General features: G+C 34.8%; 1 protein-coding gene across 2 annotated transcripts in view; it reads left to right on the forward strand.

The window, feature by feature from the left end:
* The window catches only part of LOC128015594 (ubiquitin carboxyl-terminal hydrolase 13-like), a 29,556-nt gene continuing 2,937 nt past the window's right edge, over positions 1–26,619 (forward strand). Inside the window, exons 1-20 of one of the 2 annotated variants that reach the window (XM_052599543.1) lie at positions 1–241; positions 3,539–3,664; positions 7,726–7,786; positions 9,081–9,202; positions 10,941–11,083; positions 12,202–12,386; positions 12,537–12,631; positions 12,842–13,032; positions 14,051–14,122; positions 14,356–14,449; positions 15,434–15,556; positions 17,783–17,936; positions 18,178–18,352; positions 19,017–19,105; positions 19,652–19,774; positions 20,369–20,395; positions 20,572–20,715; positions 23,977–24,143; positions 25,386–25,578; positions 25,704–25,788. In XM_052599543.1, coding sequence (XP_052455503.1) covers positions 131–241; positions 3,539–3,664; positions 7,726–7,786; positions 9,081–9,202; positions 10,941–11,083; positions 12,202–12,386; positions 12,537–12,631; positions 12,842–13,032; positions 14,051–14,122; positions 14,356–14,449; positions 15,434–15,556; positions 17,783–17,936; positions 18,178–18,352; positions 19,017–19,105; positions 19,652–19,774; positions 20,369–20,395; positions 20,572–20,715; positions 23,977–24,143; positions 25,386–25,578; positions 25,704–25,788 — 2,480 coding nt within the window. In that variant the 5' untranslated portion in view covers positions 1–130. Of the gene's footprint in view, positions 242–3,538; positions 3,665–7,725; positions 7,787–9,080; positions 9,203–10,940; positions 11,084–12,201; positions 12,387–12,536; positions 12,632–12,841; positions 13,033–14,050; positions 14,123–14,355; positions 14,450–15,430; positions 15,557–17,782; positions 17,937–18,177; positions 18,353–19,016; positions 19,106–19,651; positions 19,775–20,368; positions 20,396–20,571; positions 20,716–23,976; positions 24,144–25,385; positions 25,579–25,703; positions 25,789–26,619 lie in introns of both variants that reach the window. The other variant, XM_052599542.1, reaches the window with a different exon arrangement.

The raw sequence follows: 26,619 nt of genomic DNA on the forward strand, positions 1-26,619 counted from the left end.
TTCGTCGTCACATCCCTCGTTCCATGAGGAATGTCGGGTCTGTCTGAGGTAAAAATAACCCCATCTCATCTTCTGCCTGACATGCTGCTCCAGCGAGGCTCATAGTGGTGCGAGCAGCAGTAATGTGAAGATGGCTACAGATTTGGGAGAGCTACTGGTCCCGTACATGCCCACCATTAGAGTACCGAGGACAGGAGACAGGGTTTTCAAGAGCGAATGCGCTTTTTCCTACGACTCACCTGTGAGTATTATATGTCAAATACTTCATGCATGAACAATAAACAACAACTGGCGTCCCTCGGACACGTGAAAAGCTGCGTATAGCGCGTAAAGAGAGATGTGGGATCCTCGGCAACAATTCTCCAGCTCAACTTTGGTGACAGCCTTCAGAAATAAATAAATATCACACGGGTGTTTATATCGTACAGTGGGACCTGGTTTCCCTACTTCAAATGACGCTATATGAGCTCCAGATGTTATGGCAGCATAAACACTGCCAGTCTGAACGCTTTATTACACAGAAGTTCTGTCCTGTTTTTAAAGTCGTATCAAAGCAGTCATTATATCCCACAGTCTTAGGCTTTCGTCATCCTCTCATCAACACTGGCAATCTAGTAGTGTGATAGCTACTTGTTGAGATCACACTGTACTTTATGATATTTGCCTGACATCAAGACAAACGACTGTGTAGATGGATGTATTTGAAAACGATTTCCTAAATGTACACTAATAAGCATTAAGCAGCTATGAGCTATAAAAAGAAAACAGGTCAATGTGGGCTGTTATGCATACTCAAGTGTACAAGCTCTGACCACAAATAATATAGAATACCATATATTTCGGTGAGAATTGGCGGGAATGTTTATATAAATGTGGGAAAAGTGACAAACTAGCTAACAGCTCTAAAAGTTTGAAAGGTGACTCAGCTGTTTGGAGTTCGACACATTGGACTAAAAGACAGGTTATTTTTACACACTATCTGTTCAAGCTCGTGTGTCACCAGGAGCTAGTGACAGGTTTTTCAGTCTGTTGGGCCCTCAACGCCCTGACTTACACACACCGGCCCTGCAACTTAGTGTTTTGATACAGATTTAAAGACTATTTAAAATAATTACTCTTATTGCTTTATATGAATTGTTCAGTTTAAAAAGAACAAAACACTACTGAAAACAAACTTGATATCTTAGAGTGGGTAATAGTAAAGAATCATTCCCCTTTAAAATAATCATTTATTTTAATGAAATCATTAATTTTGTTGAAATGAAGACAGACATGTTTATATGTTTTTTTTTATATATAATTTTTTATACAGCATAGATTACTAATCCAAATGAAAGATATAACACCAACATGTCAGAAAAAAAGAATAATAATAAAAAACCATCACTGAGTGTTACCCACTCTACATAAACATGTATAAATGCCATTATAAATGTAAATAAAAATATGAATAATCTTAATAACCAAACATATACTGTATATCATATATCCAAAAAGCCATGTTATGGCAATAAATGCCTGAAAACATATGCAGCAACAAAAAAAAAGAGCACCATTACTGTATTAATTTAAATTAAATGATATCATGCGACTTTGTTTATTTATAATTTTACTTTTATGTCTAATAATTTAATTTCTAATAACAGAGAGCAAATACTTTGCGGTAAAGCTCAGTAAAGCCCTTGACTGTTCGATGCAGGTGTTTTCGATTATGTTCATTAAAGTGTTTCCTCTTTTCATGTGTACAGTATTGTTCAAAATAATAGCAGTACAATGTGACTAACCAGAATAATCAAGGTTTTTCGTATATTTTTTTTATTGCTACGTGGCAAACAAGTTACCAGTAGGTTCAGTAGATTCTCAGAAAACAAATGAGACCCAGCATTCATGATATGCACGCTCTTAAGGCTGTGCAATTGGGCAATTAGTTGAATTAGTTGAAAGGGATGTGTTCAAAAAAATAGCAGTGTGGCATTCAATCACTGAGGTCATCAATTTTGTGAAGAAACAGGTGTGAATCAGGTGGCCCCTATTTAAGGATGAAGCCAACACTTGTTGAACATGCATTTGAAAGCTGAGGAAAACGGGTCGTTCAAGACATTGTTCAGAAGAACAGCGTACTTTGATTAAAAAGTTGATTAGAGAGGGGAAAACCTATAAAGAGGTGCAAAAAATGATAGGCTGTTCAGCTAAAATGATCTCCAATGCCTTAAAATGGAGAGCAAAACCAGAGAGACGTGGAAGAAAACGGAAGACAACCATCAAAATGGATAGAAGAATAACCAGAATGGCAAAGGCTCAGCCAATGATCACCTCCAGGATGATCAAAGACAGTCTGGAGTTACCTGTAAGTACTGTGACAGTTAGAAGACGTCTGTGTGAAGCTAATCTATTTTCAAGAATCCCCCGCAAAGTCCCTCTGTTAAAAAAAAGGCATGTGCAGAAGAGGTTACAATTTGCCAAAGAACACATCAACTGGCCTAAAGAGAAATGGAGGAACATTTTGTGGACTGATGAGAGTAAAATTGTTCTTTTTGGGTCCAAGGGCCACAGGCAGTTTGTGAGACGACCCCCAAACTCTGAATTCAAGCCACAGTACACAGTGAAGACAGTGAAGCATGGAGGTGCAAGCATCATGATATGGGCATGTTTCTCCTACTATGGTGTTGGGCCTATTTATCGCATACCAGGGATCATGGATCAGTTTGCATATGTTAAAATACTTGAAGAGGTCATGTTGCCCTATGCTGAAGAGGACATGCCCTTGAAATGGTTGTTTCAACAAGACAATGACCCAAAACACACTAGTAAACGGGCAAAGTCTTGGTTCCAAACCAACAAAATTAATGTTATGGAGTGGCCAGCCCAATCTCCAGACCTTAATCCAATTGAGAACTTGTGGGGTGATATCAAAAATGCTGTTTCTGAAGCAAAACCAAGAAATGTGAATGAATTGTGGAATGTTGTTAAAGAATCATGGAGTGGAATAACAGCTGAGAGGTGCCACAAGTTGGTTGACTCCATGCCACACAGATGTCAAGCAGTTTTAAAAAACTGTGGTCATACAACTAAATATTAGTTTAGTGATTCACAGGATTGCTAAATCCCAGAAAAAAAAAATGTTTGTACAAAATAGTTTTGAGTTTGTACAGTCAAAGGTAGACACTGCTATTTTTTTGAACACACCCCTTTCAACTAATTGCCCAATTGCACAGCCTTAAGAGCGTGCATATCATGAATGCTGGGTCTCATTTGTTTTCTGACAATCTACTGAACCTACTGGTAACTTGTTTGCCACGTAGCAATAAAAAATATACTAAAAACCTTGATTATTCTGGTTAGTCACATTGTACTGCTATTATTTTGAACAATACTGTATGTTTGTATATTGATGATGTGTATGACTTGAACTCTCTCTAATAGCAGTTTTGTTCACATTTGTTTTGTAAGTGTAACTTAATACATTTAACGTGGAGTATAAAATTACTTGGCCACATCTGTCTTAGCTGTAATCTTATTTCATCCTTTTTTTTTTTAGGAATCAGAAGGAGGTCTGTATGTGTGTATGAACTCATTCCTGGGTTTCGGAAGAGAACATGTGGAGAGACATTACCATAAAACTGGACAGAGTGTGTACATGCACTTAAAACGACATGTAAAAGAGGTAAGAAGAGTTTATTGTTGGATTGAATTCTTTGCAAACGTCAGGGAAAAAGTAAACATATGTTTCATTCTACACTCTAAACTTTAGGAACCAGTGCATAGTTATTGTGTTATAGAATAGTATCCAACAACACAAATAAAGCAAAAGAGACAAAGTAATATTTAATGATCATTGGTGTAATGTACTCTGGTGCAGCACTTGTTCCTATCAATGTCTTGATGAAGAACTTTTGTCTGCTCACTGGAATTAACTTCATTTGCAAATTGACACTCTTGACATATTTTTTGAGTGCAAAAATATACAGTGGATCCAGTAATAAAATCATCGACATAAATCTAAGGTGCCAATTAACAATATCATTAACGAGTAAACTTTTTTTGAGGCCAGTGTTTTATTGGGTTAAGTCAGAATCTGTGGAATGCACTGCGCTGACTTTAAGAGGAAATCTGTAGAATAATTGCAAGTATTATAAGTTGCTAAATAAGGCCAACAATACTAAACATGTATTGTTTAGCATTTTCAGATGAGCAATAATACTTATTAAACATGCAAGGGGTGGAGGATGTGTGGATATTGAATAGGGCTGGGTAAAAAAATCTATTTTTCGACTAATCGTTTTTTAAAATGTGGTTGATTCAAAATCGATTCTCAAAGGCCACGAATACATTTTTTTTATATGATTTTTTTTATCTTAAAAATAAAATAACATAAAGGAATGCAACTGTTCTGACCTTTTTCAGCATACATTTTTCTTGCATCAAAATTCTATTGTATTTATTTAACATAATTGTATGCATTTGAAAATTAGAGATGGGTTCTGTTTTAATGTACCCAAATGTACCTAAAATAAGAGTTTAATATACAGGTTTGTGGCTCTTAATTTTTTTTTAATAAATATAGTATTTGTATTATATCTATATTCATTGAATCGAGAATAGAAAATCGAATCGAGAATCATAATCGAAAATCGAATTGAGAATCGAAATCAAATCTATTTGAGAGCTTGTGAATCGAAATCGAAGCGATCTGGAACATCTGAATCGATACCCAGCCCTAATATTGAACGATGTGTGTGGATCTGTGGAGCTTTCTTTGAGCTTTTGTTAGTATATTGACTATTGATTAGTTTGACAGTTACATTGTTGATTAATTGGATCGAAAAAAATATTATTTTAAAAAATTAATTTGAATACATTATTTACAAAATTGTTCTTTCATGTTTCCCATCAAACGAGTCATCTTAACAATGGGAAATTTCAAGGCAATGAAAACAAATATATTGATTGTGTCTATGTAGGCAATTAAACTTTATATGCAAAAAATGAAACCGATTGTTTATTTTTTGAAAGTAGTTACAATAACTAAATTAAAAATGATGATAAAGAAAAACAAAAACAAAGACTAAAGCTGGTATGAGGTAAGAGGAACACACACTCACTCATCTTAAAATATTGAGTTATATTCCATTATAGTAGTCCTTTTATTTTTAATGCTCTCATAAAAAATACAGTTACTTTTTAGAATTTGTTTTCTGTGCATAGTGCACAGACAAAATTAATTGCTAATCAAATTATTTATCAATTATGATCATTACTGATTTGATTAAGGAGTTGTTGCATCCAGCGTTTGTTGCTTATTGAGGTCACATCCTTTTAATTTGTCCTCTTTTGAGGTTAGTTGCGTATAGGCTTATACTGTTTTACTTCATTGTTGTATGTCTGTATTTATGTAAAACAGTGGTCCTGAGAAGCATGACATTTCGTTCCACTGTATGTCCACACATGTAGCAGAATGACAATAAAGCTCAACTTGAACTTGAAAATGTGGAAAAATGTAGCAAACATTGATGCCTGTTGGATTTAGAAAGCAACTAAGACTATTGAAATGTTTCTTTAAAAGGTCCAGAGAGGTGTGATTTTCACTCTTCTTTATGAGTCAGATGGCTTTTGCCTGCTTTTTCTTCAAGTTTTAGATATTGGCTATAGCTAAATTTCCACAGTTCATGAAGATTGCATAGCAGGAGGTCTGTTGGATTTAGAAAATGTAGAGGTGATTGTCCAGATTTTTTTTTTTTTTTTTGAAAGCATCTTTGAATGTTATGGTTTTAATCTTGTGTTTTGGCAGTTCTTTTGCATAAAATTAGAAAGAATTAGGTAGTTCAGAGGGTGTTTTTGATATTTTGGCCTATAAGTGATAAGCATGTGTCTTATGAACTAACCCTATTGGGAAATGTCAGCAAGAAAAAGCACAATAAAAGGATATCTGGATATTTACAGTAAATGTATTTTCTGAGCTTTTTCACAAACTGAGTGGCATTTCAGTTATTTTCTGAGATAACTAGACAGCATGGTAGATAAACATAGCATGGTACACAGAGAAAATAAATGAGCTGTACTGCATTATTTAACACCGCTTTATATTGTTTTTAACCAAAGGTGCATCTCAATAAATAAGAATGTTGTGGAAAAGTTCATTTATTTCAGTAATTCAACTCAAATTGTGAAACTCATGTATTAAATAAATTCAATGCACACAGACTGAAGTAGATAGATTCTGTATGGGGTTCAGGTCTGATGGGTTTGCTAGCCAGTCAAGCACACCAACACCATGGTCATTTAACCAACTTTTGGTGCTTTTGGCAGTGTGGGCAGGTGCTAAATCCTGCTGGAAAATGAAATCAGCATCTTTTAAAAACTGGTCAGCAGAAGGAAGAATTAAGTGCTCCAAAATTTCTTGGTAAACGGGTGCAGTGACTTTGGTTTTCAAAAAACACAATGGACCAACACCAGCAGATGAAATTGCACCCCAGATCATCACAGACTGTGGAAACTTAACACTCGACTTCAAGCAACTTTGGCTATGAGCTTCTCCACACTTCCTCCAGACTCTAGGACCTTGGTTTCCAAATGAAATACAAAACTTGGTCTCATCTGAAAAGAGGACTTTGGACCACTGGGCAACATTCCACGCCTATGATGTGGTCTGTGGTTCAGAAGTGGCTTAACAAGAGGAATACGAGAACTGTAGCCAAATTGACACATCTGTATGTGGTGGCTTTTGATGCCTTGACCCCAGCCTCAGTCCATTTCCTTGTGAAGGCTGCGGTTCTCTCGGTTGGTTGTGCATCTTTTTCTTCCACACTTTTTCCTTCAACTCAACTTTCTGTTAATATGCTTGGATACAGCACTCTGTGAACAGCCAGCTTCTTTGACAATGAATGTTTGTGGCTTACCCTCCTTGTGAAGGATGTCAATGATTGTCTTCTGGACAACTGTCAGTTCAGCAGTCTTCCCCATGGTTGTGTAGCCTAGTGAACCAAACTGAGAGACCGTTTTGAAGGCTCAGGAAACCTTTGCAGGTGTTTTGACTTTATTAGCTGATTGGCATGTCACCCTATTCTAATTTGCTGAGATTGTGAATTGGTGGGTTTTTGTTAAATGTAAGCCAAAATCATCACAATCTTAAGAACCAAAGACTTAAACTACTTCGGTCTGTGTGAATTGAATTTATTTAATACATGTTTCACAATTTTAGTTGAATTACTGAAATAAAAGAAAATTTCCACGACATTTTAATTCATTGAGATGCACCTATATGTACTGAATTCAGTATGACAGATTTGAAGTCTTCAGATGTTAAGTTCATTTGTCTAATCATGACTGATTTGTTGGTCATTTAAGAAAGGAACCTAATTCTATAAAGGTTTCTTGTTCGTTCCAAGTGAATGTGAATATGCTGGTTAAATGCTGCTATTTTCATGCCTGGATCTGTCCAGAAACAGTTCCTGTAGCTTTTTTGTTTGCTGTTTATACTTGGGATAACATAAGAAATATGTTTCATATTTGAAACATGATTCAGTAATATTTTTTGTTCAGTATATATACTTTCACAAATGTAATTTTACATGTGGCATTATTACAACAAACATACAATCAGAATACTGACAGCGCTGCTTGTAAATACTGAAAATATCCTCATCACATACTAAAACCACGTAAATATTTGAGTACAAAGCACTTTACAGTTTTATGACCCTTGTTGTTTCCTGATGTTAATTACAGAAAGCCACAGGTGCTGCAGGGGGTGCCATACCAAGAAGAAGAAACGGAAAAGTATTTTTAGGTAAGTCTGTTTTAAAGTAAAAAAATAAATAAAACATAAATCCCAGATTGAAACTTTTACCTCAAACCTTTTTAAATTAGCCATATATTTATATGTCTAGCAGTCTCAGTCATTACTGGCCTGGGGCTAAAATTAGCTAATTTATTTGTAAATGCAGTTAGTAACCGTTCTAAATCTAAAGTGCCACATGCTTGCCCTGGCCTAATCATCTGCTATAGAGGGTTGGTTTACAGTGGCCCACTGTGCCTGTCAGCTGCTGTGCCCTATCAATCCCCCAAGCTGACACACTTCTGCCAATAGAGGTGTGACGTAGCAGGTGGGAGACCGGCGGCCCCTTATTCTCAGACATCCAATCAATATACATGCCTCCTCCTCTGTTTGTGGACAATACGTCAGAAAGGATGCCAGTCATTTTGTAAACACACAATGCTTTCCCAAATATGTAATTTTGGCAACTCAGACTGTCCTATTACGGAGTGGGTTAGAGTGCAAACATATGCGATCAAATGCTTTCTTTAATCCGTCAGTTTTCGTAGTCATGTTATCATGCAGAAAAAAACCTCAAACTAATTAAATTAATTTATTATTCTTTTATAGTAATAAAGTTGCTGTTTTTATAACCTCATTTTGATTGCGAGACTACAGAGATAATTAGAAAAATTTGCATTGCAGGACTATTTAATTGTAAATAAGCCATTTTAAAGGTTGTTAAAAACCGGAAAAAATACTAAACCACTTTTTTATTAGACATTGATATACATTCTTGTCTCAAATTGTAATGTTTGTGGTTTAATCAAGGGAGCTCAAGAAAATGTTTAATCAAAACATACTAATGGTGCTTTACCACTGCATGATACTCATTCAAAACAGTTGCGTTCGCTCCTTCGCTGGCTGTACTGATTTAAATAGCGGTTCTGTTGTGTTTATGTGGCAAGCTCAGGGATGTAGTGAAGATTCTCTCCAGCCAATCAGTGATCAGCAGAGTTTACACATCACATTTTGGTAAAGTTACGGTTCACTTGGAACCTCAACCGAAAGTACCAGGTACCAGGTTCTGTACTCAGTGGAACCCCCCAAAAGTGAACCGTACCTTGCAGTACCATGCAGTGGAAAAGCGCCATAAAAGATTAAAATGAAAATAGCAAACTTATTTTTGATTGTGTACATTTTGTGCAATTTCATCATGTGTTTATTAATAATTTTTTGGGGGGGACATTTTAAGCACTTGTTTTGAGTGCAGTCATCCCATCAGCTCTCGATTAAAAATATCTCTCTCTGCTTTCTTTCCCTGAAGATTTAGAGCTTAACCGTGATTTTAATGGAGTTGATTATGAGTATGAAGATGAGGCAAAGCTTGTCATATTTCCAGACCACTTTGAGATCCCTTTACCAAATATTGAGGAGTTGCCCGCACTGGTGAGTGTGTGCTCATGTGCCCTGTGTGCTCTGCATGCCAAAGTTCTGATCTGTCTTTTCAGTTTCAGTGCTTGTTTGTCAAACACCACGTCATTACATTTTATTCCATCTGCAGATGACCTTATACTTTATAAACTCACTGTTTATGCTTCTCATTGTGTGAAGTGATGCCATGCCGTGTAGAAGTAATATGAGTTTTTATTTTGTACTATAAGTTTATTTCTTATTAGATCTAATTCTTATAATAATTTTTGGTTTAAAGCAAACATTATCAGTAATTGCTGCCTGAATACACAACATGTCTTCTGTTTTTAATCCGTATTTGTGAAAATATTAAGAGTGATAAAGGAGTAAACAAAGATACAGAGAGAGCAATTTGGCTGATGGCTGTTATAACATTGATCCATTGTATTTTACCATACAATTTCTTATTGAAAAAAAAAAAAAAAGATACAATTAGGTGCACAGAATTTTACACTGAATGTACTAAACATTCACCACAAATATCCACAGGACTGTTTGTGAATATCTTAAAATATAAACTACCATTCAAAAGTTAATAGCTATAAGATTTTTTCAGTTGAAAGAAATGTGTACTTTTTCTCAGCAAGAACACATTCAGTTGACTAAAAGTTATAGTATTTTACATTGTTTATAAATTAAAATTAAAAAAAAAAATAAAAAATTAATCTTAAAATGTACATTTTTGTTAGTCAAGAATTCAAAATTTTCAATATGATTAAGCAGAACAGCACAGATAAAAATAAAAAAGGTTTCTTGAGCAGCATATTAGTATAATCACGTGACAGTAAACACTAGAGTAATTGCCATGTAGAAGTAGAAAATATTGTATATTGTATAATATATTTAAAGAAATAGTTATTTTAAATTGTGTATTTCACAATATTAGTTTTTAATCTATTTTTTGGTAAAAAAAAACAAACAAAAAAAAATGCAGCCTTTGAGAGCATAAGAAACTTTTATCAAAAGAATTAAAATAACTTGCCTGCACCATAATTTTTTACCTTTCTGAAGATTCCACTCAGCTCGCTCAATATCGCTCAGCGCCGCTCGCTCAACCCAGTCCATAATCCAAGAGTTCTTTAAGTACATTTTATCTTGTGTGTGTTTTTCACAGACTTTATAATCCAGGTGTATTTTGTAAAGATCTACACACATTTCATCTCGTGTGTGTGTGCATTAGTGTTATAATGAGCCTGTTTTGAATGTTCTATTGCATAACAACTGCAGCTATTGTCACAGAAATAAAGTGAATGAAAATCAAATACAATTTTTCAGTTTTTGCATTTTAGATATGTTTGCTAAGGTTAGATTAATATATTTAATACATTTTAATGAATACAATTAAGAAGAATGCCCATAGAAGTCCACATCCATAGAGCGGAAAACGCTTCGCTCACATGCTCTGATTAGTACACATGACGAAAAAAGGTTAATTTGTTACAGTTTATGTTGTACTTCAGTTATTCATACAACACATACAGTAGCACACAACTAAACACATTTTTGTGCTTGTCAATTGCATGGTGTGTTTATTTACTGCTGCTGCACTAATATTTATTAATGCATTCATTATATAACCTGCCCAGGAGCTTTAAGGCTTTTAAATCGAATTAGTAATAGTCCACACCACCAGCTTGCTGTGGTTTCTTAAGCACTCTTTAGGTGCAATATCAAATTAAGCAATTTAATGTTCACAGGTCCCTTTAACTTTCAGGTTTCAATAGCCTGTGATGCCGTCCTCAATGCTTCATCTCCATACAAAAAGCAGGAGGCTGATTCATGGGAAGAGGAGATCCAAGTATCTAGACATGCCAGAAGCCTTAGACAGCAGGAGAATGGGGTTCGAATTCCTCCCAGGTTGGTCACATGGGAGCCCAGAGTCACATGGACTGGTATTCTAGAAACTACTGGTGCTTGCTTCAGGTCACCCTTGAATCTGATATGTCTGCTTTCTCTGCCTGGTGGATTAATATCAAAACAAGCTAGTGATGTTTGAATAAGTGCTTGAATATGTTAAGGATAACTTCTTAATACAACAAGTATTATGTCTTGACATATATGAGGCAATGCATGCTGTTGGTTCACCACAATAAAGATTAGTGATTGACCGATATCCCTAATCAAATATTCCTAAACAATTCTTAAAGGAAGCATTTTATATATATATATAAAATTTGGAATCAATGCTAAAGGATTCTAATTGAAATTACATGGGAATTAAATGAGATTTGAATCTGATTGGTATTGTGTAATCTCTATTTCTTGCTATTGAACTGTGAAAGGGAGCTTTAACAGTTTAGACAGTTTCAAATGAAAAAAAAAGCCCTTTAAATAATTATACTGATGCTGATATCTAGAGAGAAGGGTGTCTGAAGGCTAATATAATGTGCCGTATAAAAATTGTAGTTTAATTGTAGTAAACATTTATGACATTAACAGTTGTTTACCATATTTACCCTAAAACTATAAAACCCTAAACTTTAAAAGAGAAAATGTGCATTTTCCATTGCCAAGGTTGTTGCTACATTTATTAACATTATTTTCAATTTTAATTTTAATTTCAATTTTCTATTTAGCTTTTGATTTATTTTTATTTCAATTTCAGTAATTTTAGTGCTTCAACTTAAAACTTACTTATTCCAACATTTCCTTTGTTTTTTTATTTGTTTATCTAATATTTATATTTGTGTTATAGTTCAGCTTCATTTCAGGTGCTAAAAACTATTTGTTTTAGTTAACAGCAGCACTGCGGCAGATAGTCTAAAATTAGCCATACGGCAGATAATCTAATAATCTCGGCCAATTGATTAGTCTAGCCTATATATTGATATTTTGGAAATGGTCTCTGTCTTTGTCTACACAATAAGATTACAGTTTATAGTCAGTGGATTATCGAGTAACATAGCCTCATAACTGAACTGAAATATGAGGAGTTCCTCTCCTGCCTGTCTTTAATGTGTTTTATGTCCTATTAGTGGCTGGAAGTGCGCCAAGTGTGAAATGAGAGAGAACTTGTGGCTGAACCTGACGGATGGCTCTGTTCTCTGTGGGAAGTGGTTCTTTGATGGGAGTGGAGGGAACGGACATGCCCTTGAGCACTACAAAGAAACCAACTTCCCTCTGGCAGTTAAACTCGACACAATCACCCCAGACGGAGCAGGTTAGTGCCTCTCAGTCGCAGGTCTTCATGTGTCACACAGACATACACTAAAAATTCAGGCTCAAACTTTATTTAGATAAAAAAAACTAAATGTTTATATTGTTTATAGAAGGTTTTATGGATGATTTAGTTACTATCTCTCTTTTGCAGATATTTATTCTTTCGATGAAGAAGAAGCGGTGCTTGATCCTGACATATCAGAACATTTGTTACACTTTGGAATAGATATGCTGCAAATGCAAAAAGTATGTTTTTCTGTTTATAATTTCCATATTTTATTTATATATTTCTCCATATAATACAAAGTTTTCTAGATTTTCAAAATAAAAGTATCAAAAAAAGCCATCAAAAAGTTTGAAAAACCCTGTTTTAAATAAATAGTTAAATAATTAAACAAAAACAAGCAACACTGTGTTCGTCCAGTCTCCACAAATGTTTATGTCCATTCCTCACAGACAGAGAATGGCCATCATACAGACAACCACGTGCAGCCACGTCTGAGTGACTGGGAAGTGATTCAGGAGTCCAGTGTAAAGCTAAAGCCTGTCTATGGCTCGGGATACACAGGCATCAAAAACCTGGGCAACAGCTGCTACCTGAGCACCACTATGCAAGTGCTTTTCAGTATTCCAGAGTTCCAGAGAGCGTAAGTACCTTAAAATCCTTAACGGCCCAGTACATTCTTCATACTTGTCCACATTCTCCTGCCTTAGTCTTTGAGTCTGTGTATTAAGAAAGAAGCTGAGTTTGAGTGCTATCACACTGTAGAAATGACATTTATGGCAAGCCAAGATGAGTTTGTTTCAAGACAAGACAACAAATTTGGTGAAATTTAGCTTACATAATTTGCTCACCAATGGATCCTCTGCAGTGAACGGGTGCTTTCAGAATGAGAGTCCAAACAGCTGACAAAATCTTCAAAGTAATCCACGAGTGATCCACATGACTTGTGGATCACTTTTACGCTTTTATCTACAAACAGTTGCTTTCAGCTAAAATATGAGTCCTCCATAATATTAGATATTATAATATCACTTTCAATAATACTACTTTCTACAGTGAAAATTCTGCATCAGGAGAGACATATGCACAGAACAGATCAAGCACCATTTTCAATCAAAAGCAGTCCAAAACTGTTCTAAACAAATACATCAGTGGGTTGGACATGTTTATCGGAGGAAGCGTTATTATGAATTATGGACTTGTATTTTGGCCAAAAGGGATGGTTTAACGATAAAACGACTTAATGTTGGATTTGTTTTTTTACAAACATGCAGCTTTTCACTTCACAAGATGTAAGTGTAACAACTGGAGTCGTGCTTTTATCAGCTGTTTGCACACTCATTCTAACGGCATCTATTTACTGTAGAGGATCCATTGGAGAGCAAGTGATGAAATGCTACATTTCTCAAAATCTGTTCCAATAAAGAAACAAACTCTTTTACATGTTGGATGGCCTGAGGGTGAGAAAATTTTCGGGAGAACTGTTCCTTTAAACCTTGCCTTCTAACAACAGTTTGATTGCCATTGTTTTCCTGTGTATGAAATGATTCAATTTCAGTGCCAGATTTAAAGCATCTAGCCAGGGTCTTTACTTAGTAAATTCGATATGCAGGTGCGACAGTAAGAAATGATTGCTGTTCTTTCCAATATTTATTCTGCAGGTATGTTGGGAACCTACAGAGAATATTTGACTACTCACCCCTAGACCCAACTCAGGATTTCAGCACACAAATGTAGGTGTTTTTGTTCATGGAATATGATTATCATTTTGAATTTATCTTGTTTTCCTATTCTTATATAATTGCAGTGTAATATTATACATATCTTTTCTACTGGTCGCATGAGAGTTGCATTGGTTGATAATTAATTTAAAAGTATAATATGGCAACACTTAAAACACATCTTTACTAAATTGTGTAATTTTGACGTGTTCTAAATTGGAATGTGTGTTTTCCTACCTTTTAAGGGCAAAACTCGGTCATGGACTTCTCTCAGGCCAGTACTCAAAACCTCCAGTTAAATCAGAACTTATTGAACAGGTGATGAAAGAAGAATACAAGGTATTTGACTTGGTCTATCTTGTTGATATTTGGCTTGATTAGGTCCACATAACTCTGTTTACGCTTACAAGATGCTGTTTTTCCTTAGTTGTCAGACCATTAGCCATGGTGCCTACTAGTTACTTATTTCAGACTTATTTGAAACAACCTTATAGTACATTCATACTGACAATTTTTGCAATATCTGGAGTCATTCATTGGCAAATTGAGGTGGCAACAACAAACAAGATCATACTACAGAGTTAAGCAGAGTTTAAGTTTATGCAAATGAGCAGCAACACAGTGTGGCCACTACCAATGGGTTTTTCTGACATGAATGTACCTTTGGTGTGCTTGTTTGGCTTATTTGATTGTTTGAGAGGAGCCACAATATCATATATGAAATAATCCATTTCATTTTAAAAGTTGTCTAATATTCTTAAGCTAAATTAATAAATTTATCAGTGTCCTGCATTGTTTTTGTGTGTTTTTTATTTAACCCCTCTGCTGTCAAAGATCATCAACGGCCCCAGATTATTATTGTTTTACATATCATTATAAATGACTAAGATATTATAATTTGGAGGTCCGCTGAATTTCTACGGAATTGTAAATATGCTTCCAAAATAATATAAATAATTTCTTGTTCAAAGAATGGGCTTAATGTTATGTATTTTTTATTAAATTAAATTAAATTTATGCATTTAGCAGACGCTTTTATCCAAAGCGACTTACAGTGCATTCAGGCTATCAATTTTTACATATGTGTTCCCGGGGAATCGAACCCCCAACCCTGCGCTTGCTTGCTTGCTAGCGCAGTGCTCTACCAGTTGAAAAAAATGCTGCTTGTCATTTTCCTTTAAAGTTCAGGTTTGTGGCCTTTCAAGAGTGTTTAAGAATGTCATGCTGCAATCCAACTTTCTTAATAGGTTTTCTGATTAGATTTTCAAGTGCATTTGGCGACCCTGAGCCTAGATGTATCATGTTGTTTTCTTTCGGTAGCAGCAGCAAAGAGGGATTTCGCCTAAGATGTTCAAAGCGCTGGTCAGTAAAGGACATCCAGAGTTCTCCTCAAACCGGCAACAAGATGCTCATGAATTCTTTCTGCACTTAATTAACCTGGTGGAGGTACGAATGTGTTTCTCTTTCATGTGTTTTTTTTTTTTTGGGGGTGGGGGGGCAATATTTGATTTCATGTCTGAAAGAAATATGAAAATTCTAAATAACCACCGTCATGTTACTTCAGAATTTTCATTTTTAGGTGAACTATCCCATTAAAAATATAAAAATAAGAATATTTTAGAGAATCAAGGGTTTCTAGGGTTTGGCTGGAGTTTCCCCAGACGTGTTTGTAGACCTTGAGTCGTGTCAGCGGGCTCTCAACCCCTCTGCTGGCAGACGCATACTTAAAGTGACTTTCTCAACTGAGTTAAAATTAGATACCCCTATTGGTTACACAGGGCTGATAATGCTTCCTGTTACCCTCCCCACTTGGTCTTTGTCCAGAATGAAAGTCATTGCCTTCCCTGACACCTCCGTGACTTAAAAACAAACAACAGTGAAGCTGCACTGTTAGACTATGTCAACAAGAAATAGAATTCCTATATAATTAAGAATTCCCAATAGAATTCCCTTTTCTGCTACAATGAGACATATTTTTGAATTGATTGGATCGTGTAAAATGGCTTCTATATGACAGGTGACTGGAGAGCGGGATTGGAAAATTTAAGTGCTTGGTGAGATCAGCTGAAATGGAAAGTCAATCCAGAGGGTGAGCAGGTTATTGAGTATTCACACTGAAAGTGATTTGCTTTTGGAATCGGAATCGCCAGTTTCCTGTGACATAAGCAACACTGATCACTGGTAAGGTGACAAAGTAGAGCAGAATTCAGCTTCCTGTAAATACACTGATATAGTTTTTGAAAGAAGTCTCTTTTGCTGACCAAGGCTGCATTTATTTGATTAAAAATACAGTTATATTGTCAAACGTTGTTACAATTTAAAATAACTGTTTTCTTATATTTTAAAATGTAATTCATTCCGGTGATGGCAAAGCAGAATTTTCAGCAGTCAATACTAGTCTCCAGTATAACATGATACTTCAGAAATCATTCTGATAGGCTGATTTGGTGCTCAAGAAAGAATTCATATTATTAGCAGTGTTGAAAACGGATGCGCTGCTTGATATTTTTGTGGAAACTGGGATTTAGTTTTTTCAAGATTATCTGATGAATAGGAAGTAGAAAAACAATAATATTTATTTGAAATACCAATGCTGAATTGTATTAGTTTAGATAGTATTGTATTGTATTAGATAGAGTAAGTAATGTGATGTAACAAGCCAAACCAATAGAGCTGAATAATATGAATAGTTCATAATAGAACAACTCATTCTCAAGAGAGATCTGTCCACAAAATAGAGAGAATCATTCACAGTAGAGATAGAATTTTGAAAATTACAAGAGTCAGTTTAGATTTCCTGTGAAGCTTTACGAACTTGATATATTTATATAGTTGTTTGATTTGTGATGAACTGATCAAGACCTAATCTTTGTTGATATTTGCTTGGTCATGACAGTGCGAGGTCAGCCTCATAAACCCAAGACAGAGCTATAGTTCTTTTAAATGTTTGGTACTCAGAAATGTTGACTGGTTTATTTGTAGCTGCCCTCAGCTGTGCCCTGTGTGAAATAGCATAAGGCCTGTGAACAGTGAAGGGACCTTACAGTGTGTTTCTACATCCTCAGCAGGTTTGTTCTCTGCCCAGTGGTCTCTGGTATCTCAGACTTGATAGAGGAGGGCTGGTATATTTCTGTATGGCCTCAGAATAGCGAAACTACCGTATGATGACCTTGTTGATCTTAATTATGGAGTAATTCTGTACTGCCCCTAAACATTCCCATATTGAAATAGAAAGATGATTTGTTTACCATTTGTTTTGAAGAAATATTAATTATAAGTCATAATTTTGCTTTTTAAAAGGATAGTCCACCCAAAAATGAAAATCTTGCCATTATTTGCTCATCTGTAGGCACCAAAACTGTTTATTAACCAGCATTCTTCAAAATATCTTTTTTTTAGTGGTCTGCCGAATATTAAATTGAATACAGGTTTTCATTTTTGGGTGGATTATTTCATTAATGTAGTAAATGCTGTCTGTCTTTGAAGGTTCTTAGTGCCTCAATAAAACTTTTTAATAGGCTTTTGCTTTTAATGGCCCGGAAAAGTAGAAAGGAAAGTTTGGATTCAAACCTGCTTTTCCACCAGCAAACCAGCTCTTATAATGTGCAGTGTTACCCATACCCACTGTGCCATGGCTCTAACAGAGGAGAACTTGTGTTTTGCCGTTTCCAGAGGAACAATTCAGGCTCAGAGAACCCCAGCGATGTGTTCCGCTTCTTAGTTGAGGAGCGAGTGATGTGCTGTCAGACACAGAAGGTGCGGTACACACAGCGAGTGGACTACCTCATGCAGCTTCCTGTACCCTTAGAGGCTGCCAGCAACAGAGGTAATACCTTATACTACTGAGTTAAACATGGCTCCTGCACTATCAAATGTTGAAATGTGTTTTTTTCTTGCATTTAAAGAGGTATTTCTACATGATCTGCCTCTAAAATCTGATGAAAGTTAATGTAGCCAGGTGATACTGTTTTATTGTATTTAATATTATATTAGCTCTTTTCAGTTTATCTAACGTTCAGGTAGAACTAATGGTGTTTTAATTGCATATGGTTTTGTCGATTGTACAGAGGAGTTGATAGCATATGAGAGTAAGCGACAGGAAGCTGAGGAGAACATGCGGCCCCCTCCAGAGCCGGTGAGAGCCCGAATCCCCTTCACTGCCTGTCTGCAAGCCTTCACTGAGCCTGAGAATGTTCCAGACTTCTGGAGCTCTGCACTGCAAGCCAAGTCTGCTGGAGTCAAGTAAGCAAGGTTCTGGTTTTGAGACCTTTGAACAACTTGTAACACATTCTCCAAAATTTAGAAGAATATCATGGGGTTTAAATCCACAATAATCATTTCATGGTATTTAATATATATATTTTATTATAATATTTATCATTACTTTTTATTGTATTTTTGTAATTGTTAGAATATTTTTGTTTATATACGTGTGTGTGTGTGTGTGTATGTATATATATATATATATATATATATATATATATATATATATATGTGTGTGTGTGTGTGTGTGTGTGTGTGTGTGTGTGTATACATACTCACACTGCCATTCAACAGTTTGGAACCAGTGAAATTAATATAGTTTAAAAAAAAAGTATCTTATGCTCATCAAGTATTTATTTGACCAAAAAACTGTGATGTTGTGAAATATTATTGCAATAAAAAAAATATATTGTAATATACTTTACAATATAAAATAATTTCAGCCAAGCTGAATTTTCATCAGTCATTACTCCAGTCTTCACATGATCCTTCAGAAATCATTTTAATATCTATTTAATATTTTAATATTATTAATGTTAGAACTTTTGAACAGTAGTATATAGATAAACCCCTTTAAATGTATATAAATCTCAATATATGTATAAAAAATATCCTGCTCTAAAACCCCTTTCTCTCTCTTCAGGACTTCTCGTTTCGCATCTTTCCCAGAGTACATGGTCATGCAAATAAAGAAGTTCACATTTGGGGTTGATTGGGTGCCCAAAAAGTTAGGTGTGTAATTTGAAGTGCTTTTAGTTTGACATTGTGTATTTGATTTCACATTGCTATAGATAATTTAACACGTTGCTTAAAAAAGTATTCAAAGCATGTACAAAATGTTGGATCATCCCTTATTAACTTCATATTAATGAAAGGATTTTTGATCCTCTGTACATCCAGCTCCTGTCAAAACAGATTTGTTGATACGTCATGTTGTTGTTTGTCATCTGTATCTGCATCACATGCTCTCTTGTGCAATCCAGACCTCCTCATGTTTTTCATGTTGAGCAATGCATCATGATTGCTTGCTTCAAAACACTATCAGTTTGCAAGGTGTTATGTTTGAGCAGAAGCTTTTTCCCTTGTCCAGCAGAGGGTACTCTAACACTGTCTTTTAACATTAGACAGTTTCGGTTCTGTGGTCAGTAAAATGTTGGCAAGGTTTATGGAAAGGAATAATGCCCAGAGTCTATTCTGAATGTATCAGTACAGTATGTCTTTTTGTAATATATAATTTCCTTCAAAATCTTTTTTTTTTTTTTTTTTTATGTGCTACAGATGTTTCTGTAGATGTACCTGATTTCCTGGACTTGAATCGCCTCCGGGCCACAGGGTTACAGACTGGAGAAGCAGAACTGCCTGACCTTACACCTCCCATTGTCATTCCTGAAAATACCAGAGGTGAGAAGATTTGGACTAGACTTTTTTTTACGGATGCATTAAAGGAACCAAAAGTAAATAGTTTTACATTGTTACCAAAAAATAAATAAATAAATAAATAATAATAATAATAATTCTAATTCTATTCTATTTCAAATATAAACTTCTGAATCCTGAAGACATGTATCTTGGTTTCCACAAAAATAACCAGCACAACTGTTTTTAGCATTGATAATAGTAAGAAAGGATTCTTGAGCACCAAATCAACACATTAGAATGATTTCTGAAGGATGATATGACACTGAAGAAAATTAATATTGCCATAATAAATTGGAAAGAGTTATTTTAAATGTATATTTCACATTATTACTGTTTTAATATTTAATGATTTTGATTTTGATTAAAGTACAGCCTTGGTGAGCTGAAGAAACTTCTTGTAAAACTAAAAAAATCTTAGAATCACTCAGTGTTTTATGTTTTTTTTTTTTTTTTTTTTGCTATTGTTTGAATTTCTTTAAATATTATATAATGCAATATAATAAAAAGTAGTTTGGTTTGCACAATCGCATATTAAGCATCCCCTCTTTCTTTGCCTTATCTTGTTTTTGCATTCAGGCACTACAACAAACAACTCTTTGGAATGTAAGTACCTCTCTGATATATTTACAATTGTATTTATGCACTACAAAATTACTTATTCGATGAACAATATTAAAAAGTCTCTCCAAATGGTCCATTCATTTCTCTTGTGTATTTATTGTTAGTTACGGGCTGCTGATGTTGATTTAAAGCCACTGTTCTCTTCACCTGTTCCTCAGCTCCAGAAATAGATGAATCATCCGTGATGCAGCTGGCAGAGATGGGGTTCCCTCTGGAAGCCTGTCGGAAGGCAGTGTACTACACTGGGAATATGGGGGCAGAGATGGCCTTTAACTGGATAATAGCACACATGGAAGAGCCAGGTAGATCCTCATATCTCGACTGAACTGACACATTTTCAACAAAGGCATATCCTTTGTGTCCTTTGCTTATTCCATATTAGTTTAAATAATAATAGTAATATTGGTTATTATATCTAATATTTAAAAATGTATATTATGTAACATTATGAAATGTTCCATATACAAATAGCTATATATATATATATATATATATATATATATATATATATATATTACTTATGGTCTAAAAATGGCAGCTGATACTGTATTAAATGTATGAGATTTGATTTGTTCTAATGGCTCTGGTCACATAGTCTGGTAATCAATGGAAAACACTCAAGTGCTCCACTGGCTAAAAGGTTGTGGCCCTTTTGCTGGAGTTGAAGTGTGAGGGAAAGTCTTACTGAGCAGAAGAAACTGTCGCCTAATTACAGGCTGCCTCTAATGGAACACTTTTACTGTAGACATTTAACTCAGATAAACTTACTGTCATTTTCATATTAGCTATACAGACATTCATTCAAAAACTCAAGCACGGATTCACAACAATATTTACTCAGCTGGTTTTGCTTTATGCCTCATGGGAAATTAATCGGTAATGCAAAATTGTATCAGAAGTCCTTAAATTCAAACACTAGATATGTGTGTAGGTGCAACAATATGCAAAATTGCCATAAATGGGCTGAAATTTCCATTTGTTTTTCCCATAGGGATTTTTAAAAAGTCCTGTTAAAACTCATAAAAAGCATTAACCAAACTAACCAACCAACTAAAAGGTGAATCACAACATTACAAACTTTTATTTAGAGCAAAGAATATTTGAAAATCAGACAAAAAGACAATAGTGCTTTACTTACTGTGTACTATGTACCTGTTTTAATGAGGGAAAGAACTACAATCCCATTAACCAATGCGGAAAAATATAAAACTGTCAACTTAAAGTTATTGATCGTATATATAGAATCAATATATTTTGATCTCTCTCTCTCTCTCTCTCTCTCTCTCTCTCTAAACATATATATTCAACCACATGGGCGTGGAGCTGTGCCTTTCTGATTGGAGCAATTTTCTTTAAAGCATCGTGGGTAATGCAGTTTTCCACCAGGGATGTAAAACAATGTAGTTTTTTTTGCTGATGTTAAATAAGATTATTTAAAACATAATTTGGAACAATGCAAACTGATGGCTTCAACAAAAGCATATACTATTGAATAACCACATCTGTGTTTGCAATAGGTCTGTCTTTAAAGGTTTTTATGATATCATTAAAAATAAGTTTCCCTATGAAGAAAATGAATGACACTTTTACTTAGTAAAAACATAACCAACAGCAGAAGTTTAATGGAACAAATTCTTCGCCTTTATAGTATTTGATTTCAGAATGCCTTTTGAAACTTAATGATTCAGTATCTGGGAAATCAGTCATTTGCAAAACATTGTGTTTGGAAAAAACATGTAGTATCCTTAACATATTTACCCTCACCTGTAATCTGGGTCATATCCATGTCCATGTGAAGCATCTGCCTAAATAGTCTAGTTTCTGTAACAGGACAGACCTACAGTATGGGTATGAGATAAATTCATGTGACGTAAAGAGTTGCGTATTTTCAATGATTGGGGAAGATTCATGCTAAAGTGATTAATCCTAATGCATTTGAGATCCAAGGTGCTTTATATTATTGGACCAAAAAAAACGTAGTTGAGTAGATTCAAGTTTACACAAGGTTGTATTTCAAGTCAATTGCTAGTCACCCTTGTTTATCATTGCACTTGTGGCTAGCAAACACAGTCCTCACAACTGAGCGTCACCTGTGAGCAGGGAATTATGTCCTCCTCACTTTCCTGCCCCAGTTAAGCAGCCACCTGAGATCACAAACAGAGTCTCAACGGTCCAAACCCCATTAGCTTTGCATCTCCTGGACTCGTGTGGCTTACGTCTGCTCCACAGCTACAGCTGGGCCAGTTCCAATATAGATGCTACTGACAGTGGTTATTAATATAGTGTGCAATATACAGAGATTTATTTAGTCTTACCATAATTCTTCAGTGCTTTGGGGGTGATATATGCCTAGTCTAAGAAAAGAAGAAATCTTAACTTTTTATATTAAAAAGTAAAAATATTTTGATCTGCTCTGCCATGTATGTATGTGTGTGTGTGTGTGTGTGTGTGTATGTATGTGATATTTTCATATATCATTTCTGTTTTTCTTTAATAAACTGGCAATTCATACCTAGTATTATACATTTTGTTTCCTTTGACTGATTCATACAAGTATATTTACATATTTATATTTATCTGATTACGAATACAGTAAAACCAGGAAATACAAGGAAATATTACAATTAAAAAATACCTGTTTTCTGTTTAAATTTTTTTTTTACTTTGCTTTATTACTGTGACGACAAAGCTAAATCATTACAATATGTTGATTTCATGCTCAATAAATATTTCCTATTATTATCAATTATCAGTTGAAAACAGGTGTTCTGCTTAAATTATTATTATTTATTTTTTTGGAAACTTTTTATTATTATTTTAGGCTTATTTGATGAATGTAAAGTTCAAAAGAACAGCATTTATTAATACATGATTTGTATTATTAATTTAATGCATGGTGGCTGAATAAAATAAAAATGCAAATTAAATTGCAAATTTAAAAAGGAATGAGTCAAAATGGGATTATAAAATAGATAATCAAGTTCTAAAAAAGAAACCTAAGAGATACATTTCTCTTTGATTAGATATTTGCATAGTACTATAGCTTTTCATTAAAAAAGTATTAATCTTAATACATATTTAATTGATATTTAATAATAAATTACATTTCTTGCTTAATTTTGTATACTTATAGTAGCAGTTTTCAAGACAAGGAATTTAGGATGTTATTAAATATCAAGTCTGTTGTTCATGTGTGACTGAGTCTGGTCAGTTTATAGTTGCTATCGTTCAAACATGGTGGTGTCATACAGTGTGTGTGTGTGTGTGTGTGTGTGTGTGTGTGTGTGTGTGTGTGTGAGCTCATCATTTGATCTTGAACATTAAAGGATTATTTGCAGACTACAGTGAATGGAATACATGGCTCGTGTTCATTTGAATTTCTGGTTTATCTGTGTAAACTCAGATATTTTCACCCTCTGTGCACATTTGGTGAATAAATCCACACACTAGGCTGAATCCATCCACTATCTGTGTTATCTGTGTTGTGATATTTCAAATGTAAAAACACTATATATGTTTAATAAAAGACTTATCTCTTATGTATCTTGTAAAACCAACTCTAGATTTTGCAGAGCCTCTGGCAAATCCCACTTACATGGAACCAGACCTTCCTGGTCCCAGCTTCCCTACTATCAGTGCGCTGGGCAACCAACCTCCAGAAGAGAGCATCTCCATCCTCACCTCCATGGGCTTCCCCAGACATCACACAATCCAGGCTCTCAAAGCCACAGTGAGTGTCCTGCTTCATGTACAGTAGCCTGAAAAAGAATTTGGACAACCAAAAATGTATGAATGGCATTGACTCCACACATCCACTAAAAATGATCTTGAGACTAGTTCCACCAAAAGTTCAAGTGTCATCTGTTTGCAGAACCTTCACATCCCCTTTATGGAGACTTGAACCTTTGTCTACAGTGTTACACATTGAAGGAAATGTTATTTGTGTTGGCCTTGCTCTTCATTTCATGGAAATGTATAGTTTGATACAGCAAGGACATTTTAAATTGATGAAATGAAAGACATTTATAACGTTTTGAAAGATTTGTATTTCAAATAAATAATACTCTTTTGAACTTTCTGTTGATCATACAATCCTGAAAAATGTGTCCACAAAAAAAAAAAAACATTATTCTGAAGGATCGTGCGACATTGAAGAATGGAGTAATAGCTGCTGAAAATGAAGCTTTGCCATCACAGAAATAACTTATTTTTAAACATTAAACACATTAAAGTGAACACAAAACTTCTTTGATAAACATCTTTAAAATCTATATATTTTACATAGTTGCATTAGTTGATCCAGAATTTCCTCTTTAATAATTTTACATTTTAGTTTAACTTTAATGGATTTTATAACTCTTATGTTTAGTCTAACCTTTCAGATCTTCTTGTCAAGTGAAGCTCTTGTAAAGTATTGAAACATAATCCTTTATAGTAGGACCAGCTTCTTCTTGAGTTTTTCATTTTGTGTTTTAGACTTTGCGGTTGTGCTGTGTAAAAATAGCTTCTCAAGCAGCCAATAATAGCGCAGTCACAAGTGGACGTCTTCAACCTACGGCGTTCACATTTGTCCAGGAAAAGATGAGGGCGTCAGGCCACATTTGCTTTCAGTGCGGACATTTGCAGTGAATCACGGCGCTATTTCAGATTAGTGCCTTTGCCTTAATGAGTCTTTTGACCACGCTAGAATGACCTCAGTTAAATCAAGAACGTTCGACTGGTCTGAGAAATTTAAAAATGGCTCTTTGCCTGAGGATATAAGTTTGGTGGAGTTTTCTTGTGAAATTAAAGCATGCCATGTTTTTTTTGTCCAGTAAACCTAAAATAACCTAAAATAAATCAGTCAGTGTATCTAACGCTCCTGTTCTCAAGTGATTAGAGCATTTTGTCAATGAATGACAATGAACGAACCATGAGTTACAATATCATGAGGTCACATTTAGTCTGTTTTCTGCTTCTCATCTGACTACAGAACAACAACTTAGAGCGAGCTCTTGACTGGATATTCACACACCCAGACTGTGAGGACGAGAGTGAGGCTATGTCAGACACGACAGACACAGAGCTGAACAATAACAGCTTCTCAAACGCCAATGCCCACAGCGACTCCTCGCTGTCTCCAGATCAGGACCTGTCCAGCCCCCGTGTCAGAGACGGACCCGGGCGTAAGTGCTTACCGAATACTGAGTTGAACAAACAGCGGTCAACACATACTGAGGATAACACTGTCTGCATACATTGCTGGATTGATATTCCATTGCTGATATTGTTGTTTTTTTCTTCCTCAAAGGTTACGAACTGTTTGCTTTCATCAGTCACATGGGATCATCCACAATGTCTGGTCATTATGTGTGCCATATAAAAAAAGAGGGCAGGTATGCTGATTATAATGTGCCTTGTTTATTTACACACTTTCATTTTGTGGATGTGTTAAAATCAGACTGATTGCAGAGAATATATGAAGAATCAATGTTTTGTGCTCGCCAACAACAAACAATAATATATAATAATAAAAATGCATAAAAAATGGAATTATAAGAAAGTGAAGAAGTATAAATGTTTTGAAACATTTATAGCTGTTAAAATGATGAAAAAAAATTGGTTGTAACTATTTTACATATAAATTGTAAAAAGATAATTTATATATATATATATATGTATGTATATTAGGGGTGTAACGATATGCAAAATACACGGTTCGGTACGTACTTCGGTTTTAAAGTCACAGTTCGGTTAATTTTTGATACAGTAAGGGAAAGAAATGCAAACATTAAACTGCAGGTTGTTTATTACTCTAAACACTTTTTTATAAAATATAATAAAATATAAATATAATAAAAAAAGAATAAGAAATAAAATACTGCTGCAAAGTTCTAAACTAAATAAAATACTCAGTCTCAAACCAATATCACATTATAAAATATAATAAAAAATATATATAAATAAATATGATTACAGTGCAGCATTACCAATCCCAGCTCGTAGGCCTGCTCATATTTTAAATATATATATAACTTTTCCAAAGTCTAAAGTGCAGTAACAACAGTTTCAGTTTTTAGACCTGCTCAGATTTCATTATTGCATTGGCCCGATCGGAATTAAGAGCGAAGGTCTGTTTAAATGCCGACGAGAGCTGCGTTTGAATTACGGTCGTTTTTTTCCTAGTTGTAGTGAGGTTCACACTGGCGTGATGTCTTTTGAAAACC

This window comes from Carassius gibelio, chromosome A6, assembly GCF_023724105.1.
Source record: "Carassius gibelio isolate Cgi1373 ecotype wild population from Czech Republic chromosome A6, carGib1.2-hapl.c, whole genome shotgun sequence".
In the NCBI taxonomy this organism is placed as follows: Eukaryota; Metazoa; Chordata; class Actinopteri; order Cypriniformes; family Cyprinidae; genus Carassius; species Carassius gibelio.